Here is a 14,053-nt window from a genome sequence, read left to right as displayed (position 1 = left end):
ACTGAGAGCCCACAAATAAAGCCACACATATATGAACAATTAATTTACGACAAAGGAGCAAAGAACATACAATGGAGAAAGGATAGTCTCTTCAATAAATGTTGTTGGGAAAACTGAACAGCCACATGCAAAAAAATGAAAGTAGTTCGGTATCCACCATATACAAAAATCAATTCAAAATGGACTAAAGACTTCAATGAATCTAAGATCTGAAACCATAAAACTCCTAGGAAAAAACATAGGAAGTATGCCCTTTGACATTGGTTTTAGCAATATATTTCTGGATATGTCTCCTCAGGCAAGGGAGACAAAGAAAAAATAAACAAATGAGATTACATCAAACTAAAAAGGTTTTGCACAGCAAAGGAAACCATCAACAAAACAAAAAGACAACCTACTGAATGAGAGATGGTATTGGCAAATCATATATCTGATAAGGGATTAATATGGAAAATATATAAAGAACTTATACAACTCAACAACAACAACAAAAAAAACCCTATCAAAAATGGACAGAAGAGCTGAATAGACATTTTTCCAAAGAAGACATATATATGGCCAACAGGCACATGAAAAGATGTTCAACATCCTCATTATAATGGCTATTATCAAAAAGTCAAGAAATAATGAGTGTTGGTGAGGGTGTGGAGAAAAGGGAACCCTCATGTACTGTTGGTGGGAATGTAAACTGGTGCAGCCACTATGGAAAATATCGTGGAGATCCCTCAAAAAAATAAGAATAGAACTATCATATGATCCAGCTATTCCACTTCTGGGTATTTATCCAAAGAATATGAAAACACTAATTTGAAAAGATATATACACCCCTATGTTCACCACAGCATTATTCACAATAGCCAAGATAGTGAAACAACATACGTGCCCATCAACGGATGAATGGATAAAGAAGATGTAACACACACACACACACACACACACACACACGCAAAATGGAATATTACTCAGGCACACAAAAAAAGAAATCTTGCCATTTGCAACAGCATGGTTGGACCTTTAGGGTATTATGCTAAGTAAAATAAGTCAGATGGAGAAAGACAAATACTGTATGATTTCACTCATATGTGGAATATAAAAAACAAACAAACAAAAAGACAAAATAAATGAACAAACCAAACCAAACAGAAACAAACATGTAGATACAGAGAACTGAAAAGTGGTTACCAGAGGGGAAGGGGCTGGAGCGAGGGTAAAATGGGTAAAGGGGATTGACTGTAGGGTGATGGGTGGAAACTAAATTTCTATTGGTGAGCATGCTGTAGTGTATAGACTGAAATATAATGAAACCCATAAAATGGTATAAACAAAATTTATCTCAATAAAAAGTAAACTTTAAAAAAGGTTGGAGGGTACTTTTAATAATAACTGCATAAGTTTTGGTGGAAATTCTAAATCATTCTTTAAGACCTGTTTTACAGAGAATCTTATTTCTGAGGTCTGGATGTTAGCTATACTATCCTATGTTCCAAATTCATCTAAAGGTTGTCCCCTGGGTCTTCCACAGCACAAAAATTCCCCATCAGACCAAATGCCGTAATTGCACATGACTCTTACCAGATAGGCTCTCCAGAAGGACTGAATGCAGAGCGCTGCTGCCGATTCTGTCAGCAGGAGGGAGAGTGGGATCGCCGGCCGTGGGCTGAAAAGCAATAAAATGGTCATAAGCCCATGAGAATCCATCCTTCAGCATCAGCAGAGCCTTTGACAACGTAATGGCCTCTCTGATTAAGTGCCTCATCTATTCCCATTCTTAGAAAGCAACAATGTCATTTTTTATAGAAAAGTTTAGGCTTGAGTTAGCATTTCTTTGTTTTAAAATCTGGGATGGATTTTTTGTTTTTAACCAGCATAATCTTAAATCACTGTTAGCCTGCCCTGCTTTGAAGGGCTCAGGTTAGAAAGCTGCGTGTTAGTTCTGAAGGTGCAACATACATGTTACTGATATAAGCCTATGTGGACATAAAGCAAGAGACAAAGCAGAAGGCACATTTATATACTGCATTATGACTGAGATATAATAAAGGACTCTTTTTCCAACTTTCTATTGAAGGGGAATTAAGTAGTCCATTTCTTTCCTGAAATACTACAATTTATCTCTGATCAGTGTACATTCCAGTTTAATGTGGTTTAAATTCAAGAACATTTTAAAGTTAAGTTCTTCTACTACATCTTACTAAGCAATAAAATATCTCAAGAGCAGTGTCTGCTCTTGAGGGATTCTTCGATTATGGTGGGATGTCTGATCATCGATACCACATTCAAAAATCATGGCTAAATGCTCCTTTTTTGTTGTTTATTTCCTAAAAGCTGTTTAGAGATACTAACTGCTGACCAGATTTTACAAGTCTGACTTAATTCTGGTTCCTTATGTTTCCCCAAAGCACAGCTACCTCTGAAAAACCAAAAGTCAAGACTTTTCAGATATAGTGCAAAGAAATAAACCTCTGAACGAATGTGGGTCACATAGACACTGCTCTCAGGGCAGGATCCCCAGAAACGACTTTGCAAGTGAGGGATCCCCAAGAGTCTTGGCCTCCAGACTCTCCCTAATGACAGCCATCATTTGAGTTTACAGTAACTTATTTTACAGAGAGAGGTTGACTAACCTGTCCAGGGTCACACAGCTTATAAATGGCCTAGTCAGGATCTGGGCCCAGATCCCCAAGTCCGGCTTCCCTCACATTGCCGTGCTGACACCAGACCTCGGCTGGGCCACCACTTGCAGATGCCCAGCCTGACAGACTCCGGAGCTAACTGGCAACAATGCACAATTCTCCAGCATCTGGGGTTTTATTTCCTTCTAAACTCAGACTTAAAAACAACAACAAGAACAACAAAAAAACCCACTCTTGATACAGTATATTTGTGTGAATGAATGAATGCTCTTTTGGATTATTCCAAAATCAAAGAAATCAAAGCCGGGAAGAACCTAAGGGGTTATCAAGACAATTTCTAGCGAGTGCAGTGTTGCCGGGTTCTGGGTCTCCAGCTGGGCGGGTCCTTTCTAAGAGAACAAGAAACGGAGATTCTACTTCTTTGGAGAGATAATTACAACCTCCAAATGATAGCATTGTTAGAAACCTTTCCCTAATGTTCTGCTTTCATTTTTATTTGCTTTTTTTGTTTGTTCTGTTTTTGTTTTCACTTCTTTTTGCCTAACGTCTAGTTTTCTGGGCTGCAATAGAGCATTTGTATTTTTCTGGAGGTACACTGCCTCCCTGCTTTCCACATTAAATGTCTCTCCTCATACACTGTCCTTATTCTGTAAATCTTGGTTGCGTGACACCAACAAATCACATCCCTGAAGTAATTCTCCTTCACTAGTTAAAAAGCAACGGCTTCTAGAGAGACCTTGGTGTTTCTAAGGAGACCTTAGTGTGCTGGCAGTGAATTCATGAGAATAATGCTACCGTGCAACAATACCAGCTGATATGTACTAAGAGCTTCCCCGGCTCCCCTCCCACCAGCCTTGCTCCTTGTGCTGTAGCCAGAGGCGCCCTTTTCATCTCCACCAATGTGGCCTCCCACCTCAGGGCCTTTGCAGAGGTGCTTTCCTCCACCTCCAGTATCCTCTTACTCCCAGCCAGGTCACTGCATACAGTGTGCAAGCTGTTCTCTCCTCAAGGGCTCCCAGCAAATGGGCCAGAGGGCACTGAAACCCCAGCACATACTCTGCCACCTCTGCCCTAGGGCAGGGGCACCTTTGACTAATTTGCTCAAGGGCACCTTGGGGCTGAGACCTCCTTCTCCCAGTTCACTATATTTTTTTTGAATTTTAGAATTTTATTTATTTTTTTTATACAGCTGGTTCTTATTAGTTTTCCATTTTATACATACTAGTGTATACGTGTCAATCCCAATCTCCCAATTCATCCCACCCCCTCACCCCCCGTCACTTTCCCCCCTTGGTGTCCATACGTTTGTTCTCTGCATCTGTGTCTCTATTTCTGCCCTGCAAATCAGTTCATCTGTACCATTTTTCTAGGTTCCACATATACGCGTTAATATACGATATTTGTTTTTCTCTTTCTGACTTACTTCACTCTGTATGACAGTCTCTACGTCCATCTACGTCTCTACAAATGACCCAACTTCATTCCTTTTTATGGTAATATTCCATTGTATATATGTACCACATCTTCTTTATCCATTCGTCTGTCGATGGGCATTTAGGTTGCTTCCATGACCTGGCTATTGTAAACAGTGTTGCAATGAACATTGGGGTGCATGTATCTTTTTGAATTATGGTTTTCTCTGGGTATATGCCCAGGAGTGGGATTGCTGGGTCATACAGTAATTCTATTTTTAGTTTTTTAAGGAACCTCCATACTGTTCTCCATAGTAGCTGTATCAATTTACATTCCCACCAACAGTTCACTCTTATTATTTCTTCTGATCTCCACTCAAATGTTATGGAATGATGTCCTTTGATTAGATCAGGGCCATTGGCACTCTGTGAAATTTTCCCTCCTAGTCCTTGGCCCAATTTGGAGATATAAATCTGTGTGATTATCTAAAGAACACCCAAATCCTCAACTAGACTGAAAGCTCCATGAGGGCAGAGACTGGGCCTGTGTTTGCTCCTCTTGGCATTTCCAGCACTTGGGACAACGTCTGGCACATAGCAGACACTCAGTAAATCTTTGTGGGATGAGCCTCTGCCCAGCTCAGTATGCTAAGCTCTTTCCACACAGTGTTTCATTAAATCCTCATGACATTAATAATGAGCTGTTGTTGTCCTTCTTTTAGAGTGAAGAAACTGAGGCATAGAGGGGTGAAGCGGGTCGTTCAAGGTCACTGACTATTTCCTGCTAAGAATGCAAACTGCCCAGGAAACACAGGGAGTGGACCACGGAGAAGAGGAGGGCAACTCACAAGGTCACTCATATGGAATTCAGGGTCTAGCAGCTGCAAGTGTTCAATAGAGGAAAACACAGCCATTTGCCTAGAAGATAAAACTGAGGGGGGAAAAGCCGTAGTCATAGAAAACGCCGTCTTGATGAATCCTTACAGTAATAACTTGGCAGGTATTCATTTGCCTGAAGTTCCACAGGGAAATCCGATGTCAGGACAGCAGAACGAAGTGCAGTTTGTCACTTGTATCTGAGGGGAGATTTGATGGCGCCTTTCTGTTCAGCTACAATTTTCCTGTTTTAAGTACGTTTTTCTGTACCGATGTCATGAAATCCTCAAAGTATCAGTACTCCCATTTTGGAATAGCAGTAGGAAAGGAGAATGGCAAATCTGGGGACACAACAGGCTAGGCGAGCCCAACAAAGGGCTTCCAGCAGTAATGAAACCCTGAACCGCTTTGCATCACAATGACATCTCCAAAAAGCGAAATGAGATTTCTAATAGGCCTTTAAGCAGTAATATGAGGCCACCTTTAGTGACATCCTTGCTTTCATGGCTAAATAATGGGGCGCTGTCTAGTTCCCAAAGCAAGAATAAGTATGAGAAAGCCAGTGTAAATCAGGCCAAATAAAAAGGACTTGATCTTCGGAGAGCAGTTCCTAGGAATTATCAATCATTTCAGCAGGTCAACTTGAAAGGATAGAAGCTATGCCAGGCCCTTTTTATTTTTTTGCGGTACGCGGGCCTCTCACTGTTGTGGCCTATCCCATTGCAGAGCACAGGCTCCGGACGTGCAGGCCCAGCGGCCATGGGTCACAGGCCCAGCCGCTCCGCGGCACGTGGGATCCTCCCAGACCGGGGCACAAACCCGTGTACCCCGCATCGGCAGGCGGACTCTCAACCACTGCACCACCAGGGAAGCCCTAGGCCCTTTTCTCTCTTTTGGAATCCGTGCAACTGGCTTCAGGTCAAATAAAAATTGAGATTGAGTAGAGGTGACTGCTCATCATGGGGGAACTGGGGAGGGAAGGGGAAACAAAAGCGCCAATCACAGGAGAAGGCAGCTGAGGCTCCTTGGGGCTTAAATTGGAGGTCCCCAGAGCAAATAGGTTTGAGCATTCCAACGGACAAAACAGTACTGCTGAGTGTTTCCAAGAAGAATTGTCCTGTTGGTAGTGCTCGTTTGTCATGTCCTCCTTCTTCTTCTCAAACATGAATTAAATCTATTTGAATCACAACAATTGCTGCCATAATTCTGAGAAGGAACAGTCTATTCTTCTGACTGTATACACATGTATGTATAAATGTGCACACACACACAGGCAATTCTTCCCCCATTTTTGGATGCTCAGTAAAAGATTTCAAGACCTAAAGAAGCTACAGCATACTTGCAAAATACATAAGAGAAGCTGAGAAGTTAGTCTTTATTAACTTCTCCATCCAGCTCTAAGACAAAAGTTACCATCTGAAATGACATTTACGAAGAATAAAGCAGAAAAGGGAAAGGCTTGCTTAATATTGAAAACTGAATCTTGAAATCCAATTGTTTTCCAATTTTCATTAGGTAAAAGATTACGTTGTTTTCTTGTACCATGAAAGCACAACCCAGATGCAAAGCCATTTACAAAATGACACAGGCACTCAATCAACCATCATTCATAAAGCCTTTCACCAATTCATGAGGCCAGTACTTGATAACCTCTACTCAGCGTATTCAGCAAAAGAGATTACGCAGTCCCTGCCCTCAGCCTTAACTGGTTTCCCAAACATTCTGTGTTGGAGGCATCACAGTCTTGAGTAATGAACTTCAAATATTTGGAAGCAGTACGATAGAGGTTATCTGGAATGGGACTTCCAGACTAGCCATTAGGACGGAATCTCCTAGAATTCTTTCAATTCCAGCCTTCCATTACGCAAGGAATAGCTCCGAAAACCAGTAAGGAAGAGCCAGCTGCATTAATCTCTAACAGCCTAAAGCACATTTTAAAACATCATAGTTACCAGAATGTGATCTCGCTTCACCCCCTCAGCAACTCCACTCTGGGAGACCAACAAGCAGTTAGTTATTACCCTGACATCAGGCTGAATCACTCTCCTATATAAACAAGTCCTGTTTTATCAGCCCCATCACTGGAAGCTGCATATGCGTCCCGTTAACAGTGTTGCCTAAACAACAAGCTGCAAGACCTCGTGCTCACCCTTGGACTGCTGGTATAACCACCTTAAAAACCAGGGCTGTGCTACCTGCTGCTGTTTGATAGATATGCCCAGATTGCTCTGTTATTTAGTCCCTTTGTGACTGAGTACATGTTTTCTCTAATGTGGCTTAAGGAGACCTGCCTCTTCCCCACTGTCTTTCTTCCCTCTCCAGGGGTGTATGGGAAGAGCATGCCACCTTCCTAACCCCTTGCAAACCTCTCACAGGGGATCTTAACTTCTTTTGTGCCATAATCCCTTTTCACTTTGGCAATTTGGATTCCTTCTCTGAATAATATTTTTTTTAATATAAAAGTAAGTACATAGGGACTTCCCTGGTGGTGCAGTGGTTAAGAATCCACCTGCCAATGCAGGGGACACGGGTTCGAGCCCTGGTCCGGGAAGATCCCACATGCCGCGGAGCAACTAAGCCCATGCGCCACAACTACTGTGACTGTGCTCTAGAGCCCACGAGCCACAACTACTGAGCTTGTGCACCACAACTACGGAGCCCGTGCACTGGAGCCTGTGCTCCACAACAAGAGAAGCCACGGCAATGAGAAGCCCACGCACCGCAATGAAGAGTGGCCCCCGCTCGCCCCAACCAGAGAAAGCCCACGCACAGCAACGAAGACCCAACGCAGCCATAAATAAATAAATAAATATATTTAAAAAAAAAAGTAAGTACATAAGATTTCAAAGTAAACCAACTGAAATACAGTTATCAAAATATTTTTTAAAACTGTTGGTGATAAAGTAATATACGTGCTTCTAAATCATACAGTAAATAAGAAGAGCTAATGGCAGTTCAATTAACTACTATAATTTGAAAGAAGAGACAAGTATAAATGATATTTCAAGATCACTGCAACAACTATAATGGGATGTAAAAACATCTGATGGTTGCTATCAGTAACAAAGGTACAGTTACTGCGGGTACTACTGAGGTTTGTTTCCCACATTCATAATTAAAAGAGAGGCCAAATTTCAGTTACAGACTAGTGAAAATAAAGAAGTAATTTCCCTGCCTTCCAAGGTCAGGGACCCCTGAATCATAGACAGTTGTGGCTAGAGCTGGGGAATGGGGGAAGATGAATTTTGCATCCAGGATGAGACTGAAGACTAAGGATTTAAATTAACAAGATGAATCCAAACAGTGAAATCAGACTATCTAAAAACAGTGACCAGGAAGTTATGGAATTTGGTCAAAAGTTATTAAAGGGCTACTTCTCAGATGGAAGAGAGATTCAGTGTAATATAGTGATGCAGTTACTGGAGAAGATAAAGGAAAAAGGTTTTCATATGTTTATTCCCAGTAAGTTGTGATTCTTCAGTATACCCATTAAATTTTAAAACCTAATTCTAATTTTCCCCAATCCCATTCAGCCACTTGCTCGGGCCTGAAATCTCCAAGTCAGCCTTGCCTTAGCTCTCTGTCACCCCACATCCAGCATCAAGACAGATCCCAAATCCAACCTCTTCTCACCTTCTCCACTGCAAGCCCCCATCATCTCCTGCCTGCAGTCGCCTGCTCACTGGCCTCTCTGCTTGCACTATTAGCGCTGACTTCCGCCAACTCCCCTCCAGCTGCCAGAGTGATCTTTCTAAAAGATAAATTGGATTACCTCGCTCTTCTGCTCAAAACCCTCCAATAGTTTCCTATCACACTCAAAAGGAAAAAGAAAAATCCAAACTCTTTATCATGGCATCCAAGGCCCCAGCCAAGGTGGGAGCAGCCTCACCGGCCTCTCTGGCTTCCTTTCCTGCCACCCTCTCACCCTCCCTCATCTCTTCTTGCCTCACTGGCCAAGTCTGTTGCTGTCTCAGGGCCTTCGGAGTAGCTGTTCCCTCTGCCTGGAACACTCTTGTTTCCGATCTTCATAGGGTTGGCTCCCTCTGCGTGTCATTCAACCCTCTGTGCAAATGTGAGCCTTCCCCGGCTTCTCTGTCTAAAACGCTAGCACCTCTCACCCTAGGCCTGGGATTCTCAATCCACTTTACTCTGCTTTATTTTTCTTCAAAGCACTTGAGTCTTCTTTACATCATACAATATGTTTCTTTGTTAATTTGGTTATTGTCTGTCTTTACAATGTAAATTCCACAGGGGCCAAGACTTTCTCTCTTTTGTTCTCTACTCTATGGTACCTAGAAACGTGCCTGGAAAAAAGTAGGCACTCAATAAATATTTTTGAATGAATAAATATTATTATAGATAAGGAAATAGAGGACTTTCCTTCATGTCAGAATTTATCAGTGGCGGAGCTGAGGTTAAATGAAGATATTCTGTCTTTCTCTTGCTTGGTCATTCTGCTACCCATGTTTCATCTTGCCAAAGCAGTGGTTACTATCCTCTTAAGATTAAGGATAAAATAATAGCCATCGGGCTTCCCTGGTGGCGCAGCGGTTGAGAGTATGCCTGCCAATGCAGGGGACACGGGTTCGTGCCCCGGTCCGGGAAGATCCCACATGCCGTGGAGCGGCTAGGCCCGTGAGCCGTGGCCACAGAGCCTGCGCGTCCGGAGCCTGTGCTCCGCAACGGGAGAGGCCACAGCAGAGAGAGGCCCGCGTACCGCAAAAAAAAAAAAAAAAAAAAAAAAAAAATAATAATAGCCATCATTCTTTGAATACCTACTTTGAGCCCTCTGCAGTGAATATCTTTCATTTTTATCTGCCTATCATACCCTCCCCCTTTTTGTGGTATCAACCCTCAGATTTTGCTTTGACAGCTCCCCCTCCCTGTATCAGGGGGAATGTGGGTCACAGTGCCTTGTCCTCTCCTGGCCAAGGTGTGCCTCAGAAACCCAAGCTTAGCCAAGCAGATGCCCCTTCCCTGGAAGAGGAATCTTGAGTGGACTGGCAAAGACTAGAGGGGGTCTGTGCTCCCTGGGTCCCTATACCTGCTTCTAAGGCCAGATCCTTACCTTTTCCTTTATGTCTGTGAGTTATCTTTTTACTTCCAATATATACCATTTTTCTTAAGCAGCCTTTAAATTTCTGTTGCTTGCAACAAAAAACTCTGATACCATCTTTAACTGTCACAGCAAGCCTATGATGTAGGTTTTATCACCATCCCCATGGTACAGAAGAGAGGAGCAAGATTCAGGGATGTGAAGGGATTAGTTCCAGGTTACCCAACGTTATACAGTATGTTGGCTGCATAATGGACCAATCCCCAGACTCTGTGAATGTATATATATATATTCCCTTATACGGCAAAAGAGGCTTTGTAGATGTGATTAAATGAATGGTCTTGAGATTATCCTGCATTATCACAGGTGGGCCCAATGATATAATCACAAGGGTCCTTATGAGAGGGAGGCAGAGGGTCACAAGCCCTCCAGGATGGAGGTAGCCTCCAGATACCAGATACGGCAAGAAACAAATATTCCCCTAAAGTCTCCAAAAGGAACCAGCCTTGTCAACACTCAGACTTGAGCCCTGTGAAACTGATTTTGGACTTCTAGCCTCCAGAACTATAAGAGAATAGATCTGTGTTGTTTTAAGCCACCATGGTTGTGGTAATTTGTTAAACAGCACAGGAAACTAGTACTCCAACTAATAAATGGCAGAGCTAAGACTGGAGCCCGGATGTGTCTGCCATGCTGCCTGACACAGGCTCCCTGAGCTCGTTCCCAAAGAGCCACCTGAAAACAACAGGAAGAAGGGGAGGAAGCAGTACCGTGTGCCCCAGAGAAAGGGCCACCCACACAAAAACCTCCAGCAGAAGGAGGCACTCAGAGGATTTATGCACCCCAGCGTGTCCTGAATTCAGGAAACAGGTCTCTTTCCTTCCTGTCTAAAGACGAAAGTTAACATAAAGAGCAAAGACGATTTATTACCCTCACGAGACTCCGGTCTTTCGAATTACTGAGACAGAAATCTTCTATAAGACAAAATGGATTGAAAGGATATTTTTCCTTGCAACAGGGCATGATGGCAAATTTTCTGCCAGGCTACCATCCAACTCTGATCTTTAGTGCAGGACGCATGCCATTTCCTGTGCCGTTTTGAAGGCACAAGCGTTTTGGGTCCCACTGTCAAGCTCAGTGCAGAAAATCTGACCGCTGGCACTTGTCCTCAAACGGCACAGTGACACTTCTATTCTCACCTCAGGTTTTGGTCATAAGATACCTTTCACTGACCTGAAAGTATCGTGGATTTTTCTTTTCTCTTCTTTTATCTAATGGTAGAACTTAGCTGAAAAGACATTTTGCCCAAAACAACCTTTTCTTTTCTCTTCTAAAACACAATCTTTGTTTCATTGAAGGTCTCAGTTTTAATGATGTCTTTCATGAGACTTCTCCCCTGGGACACGGGACCAGATAGGCAGCAGTGCACTTTTGTTCCTTGTGTTTATTCAGTGATTTATTTTTGCAAACAAATTGGATGAATACTTCTTGGTCAAAATAAAAAGCTAAATGTTTCCTGTCCTGAATATGATAGCAAATAATTTCACTGTTTCTGATTGGCTGGTTAAGTCAGGACTATACACAACAAAAGAGGACAGTGCTGGATTCATAAACAGGAGTAAGGCCAACAGGAGATATGAGTAATCCACTGCTGCGGAAAGGAGGGGAAGAAGACCCCCTCCTTAAGCTCTGATTAGAATACGTGCAGATTATATTATTGCTCTAAACTATCACTCCTTTACCTATAAGAGAATCATGCGTCCCTGCTCTTTGTCGTTCGCATGTGGTTTCTGCCTGTGGGTGGTGTCAACTTCCCCCGTAGTACCGATATTGAGCTTGGCCATGGGCCTTGTATTGAGCAATGAAGTGTGAGCAGAAGTACTGTTTGCATGGGTTGGCTATTGCTCGTCTCTCTCTGCTGTGAGACTGAGGAATGGTGATGCTCCTCCCTCCTGGGTCCCAGAATGAGAAGAGACATGGAGCAGAGCCAGAGGTGACACACAGCCAACATTCAACAGGGTGAAGTATAAATCTTTGTTGTTATAAGGCATTGAGATTTAAGAGTTGTTTGTTACTGCAGCAAAACCTAGGGAAAGCTGACTAACACAGGATACTGGAGGGCAGTGGGTAAGTATCATGTAGGAAAACATCAGGGCTCTTTCATTGGCAGGTATCATCCACCTAACTCAAACTGGTGTAAGCAAAAAAAGAAAAAATGTATTTATTGAAAAAGAAAAAAAGGTATTTATTGGTTCACTTAACTAATAGGGGTAGAACTGGCTAACATGCCTAACATGGTGAGATAGATTCAAAACAATGCCATAGGGACTCAGGCTCTGGCCACCTCTCAGTTCTGCTGTTATCCCAGGCACAATCTCTTTAGAGGATTGCCCTCAGCAGCTCAAGGCTTATAACCTCAAAATTCTAAGCCTAGAGGAAAAGACAGAAAAGTTTTCCTGGTTACTTCTTGAAAAATCTTGGGGTTATCTTGGATTTAACCAATTTGGGCGCAAGCACGGTGGTAGGGGGATTCACTGCTCTGATTGGCCAGGCCTGGGTCACATACTCAGCCCAGAGCCAGAGGTGGAATCAGCTCACTTTCTGCTTGAACGGGAAATGGGAGAGGGGTGATCCTTCCAAAAACATAGGGTGTACTGTAACCAGAAGAAGGGGGAAATCAGTGCAGGGCTGGAAAAAACATAAATGTCTAATACAGAGAGCAAGGAAATGGAATAAAAGGAAATAGAATAAATACCCTTTCATTTTGCAATTGTTTTTAATTTTTAAAGTAACTCTATAGACAATATGAAAGCTACAAAATAATATAGAGGAGAAAATAAAAGCCATGTTCCTGCCATTTGGAGTGAAACATCCTTTTGAAAGACCTTAGAGCTAGAGTTATTTAATTCTATGATGATCCTTGATTTAAAACCTTTCCTTTTCACTGTGTAGTTTATTTAACAAATATGTATATTTTTTATATGATAAATCTTAATTATTTTTATAAACCTAATGGAATTTTTAAGGGTTATCCATGTTTATATAAAATAGCTGCATAAAAATACATTTCTTAAAAAAAGAGTCATGGAAAAGAAATGGGTAGCTGAGAAGGGATGGGCAGAGTGAAGAGTATGTGAAATTATGGGGACCTGTGGGAGAAGGACCCATCATTTATGTGATAAGCAATCGGCAGCTGCCCATGGCAAATGATCGCAACCTACCAGCTGTGATCTGATAATATGATGACATCGAGCATCAAAGACAGCTGGACCTGGTAGAACTTGTTTTACTAAGAACATTAAAATAAACCTAAACTCTTATTTTGGATGACTCCCCAGGCTGGTAGATAAGATTATTTGAGGCAATAAATGCTAGTACGCATAATATACAAAGGAGTGGCATCTGACACGGGAGCTGACTCTAAAATGAGCACATAAGATGAAACTCACATTTAGCCAAAATTTCCCCTTGACACACCTTAAATTACCCATATAAAGACACAGCATCTTTCAACGGTCTCTGGTAGCCAGTTTTTCTCCCAGTCTTAGTACAGATCACTCTAAGTACCCGGTGATAGGCGAGGCAGAAGAGTGAAGTAATTCATTATGCTCTTACCAGCTCGGACCCTGGAGCCAGGCTGCCTGGTTCAAATCCTGCGCCTGCTGTTTACTAGCTTGTGACCTTGGGCAAAAAACTTACACCTCTGTGCCTCAGCTCTTTCTCTGAGATACGGCTATGGCCGGCACAGCTATAACCCACAGACTATCCAGTGTTCCCTCACATATCTCAGCCTCCCTTGCAGTTGTTCTGGGGCCAGGCTCTGTGAGAAGAGGTTAAGGTTAAGAACTAAGGTGCCGGGCTTCCCTGGTGGCGCAGTGGTTAAGAGTCCGCCTGCCGATGCAGGGGACGCGGGTTCGTGCCCCGGTCCGGGAAGATCCCACATGCCGTGGAGCGGCTGGGCCTGTGAGCCATGGCTGCTGAGCCTGCGAGTCCGGAGCCTGTGCTCCGCAACGGGAGAGGTCACAGCAGTGAGAGGCCCACATACCGCAAAAAAAAAAAAAAAAAAAGACATGTTC

At 42.8% G+C, this 14,053-nt stretch overlaps 1 protein-coding gene across 8 annotated transcripts in view; it reads right to left on the bottom strand.

Moving 5' to 3' along the window:
• The window catches only part of IQCK (IQ motif containing K), a 126,333-nt gene that overhangs the window by 65,973 nt on the left and 46,307 nt on the right, over window positions 1-14,053 (bottom strand). For all 8 annotated transcript variants that reach the window (XM_079946069.1, XM_079946071.1, XM_079946070.1 and 5 more), the window contains one exon: window positions 1,573-1,657. In XM_079946069.1, coding sequence (XP_079802195.1) covers window positions 1,573-1,657 — 85 coding nt within the window. The remainder of the gene's footprint in view (window positions 1-1,572; window positions 1,658-14,053) is intronic.

Source organism: Stenella coeruleoalba (assembly GCF_951394435.1).
Source record: "Stenella coeruleoalba genome assembly, chromosome: 15".
In the NCBI taxonomy this organism is placed as follows: Eukaryota; Metazoa; Chordata; class Mammalia; order Artiodactyla; family Delphinidae; genus Stenella; species Stenella coeruleoalba.
The sequence above is the reverse complement of the archived record's forward strand: the minus strand, read 5'-3'. Positions and strand labels throughout refer to the sequence as shown.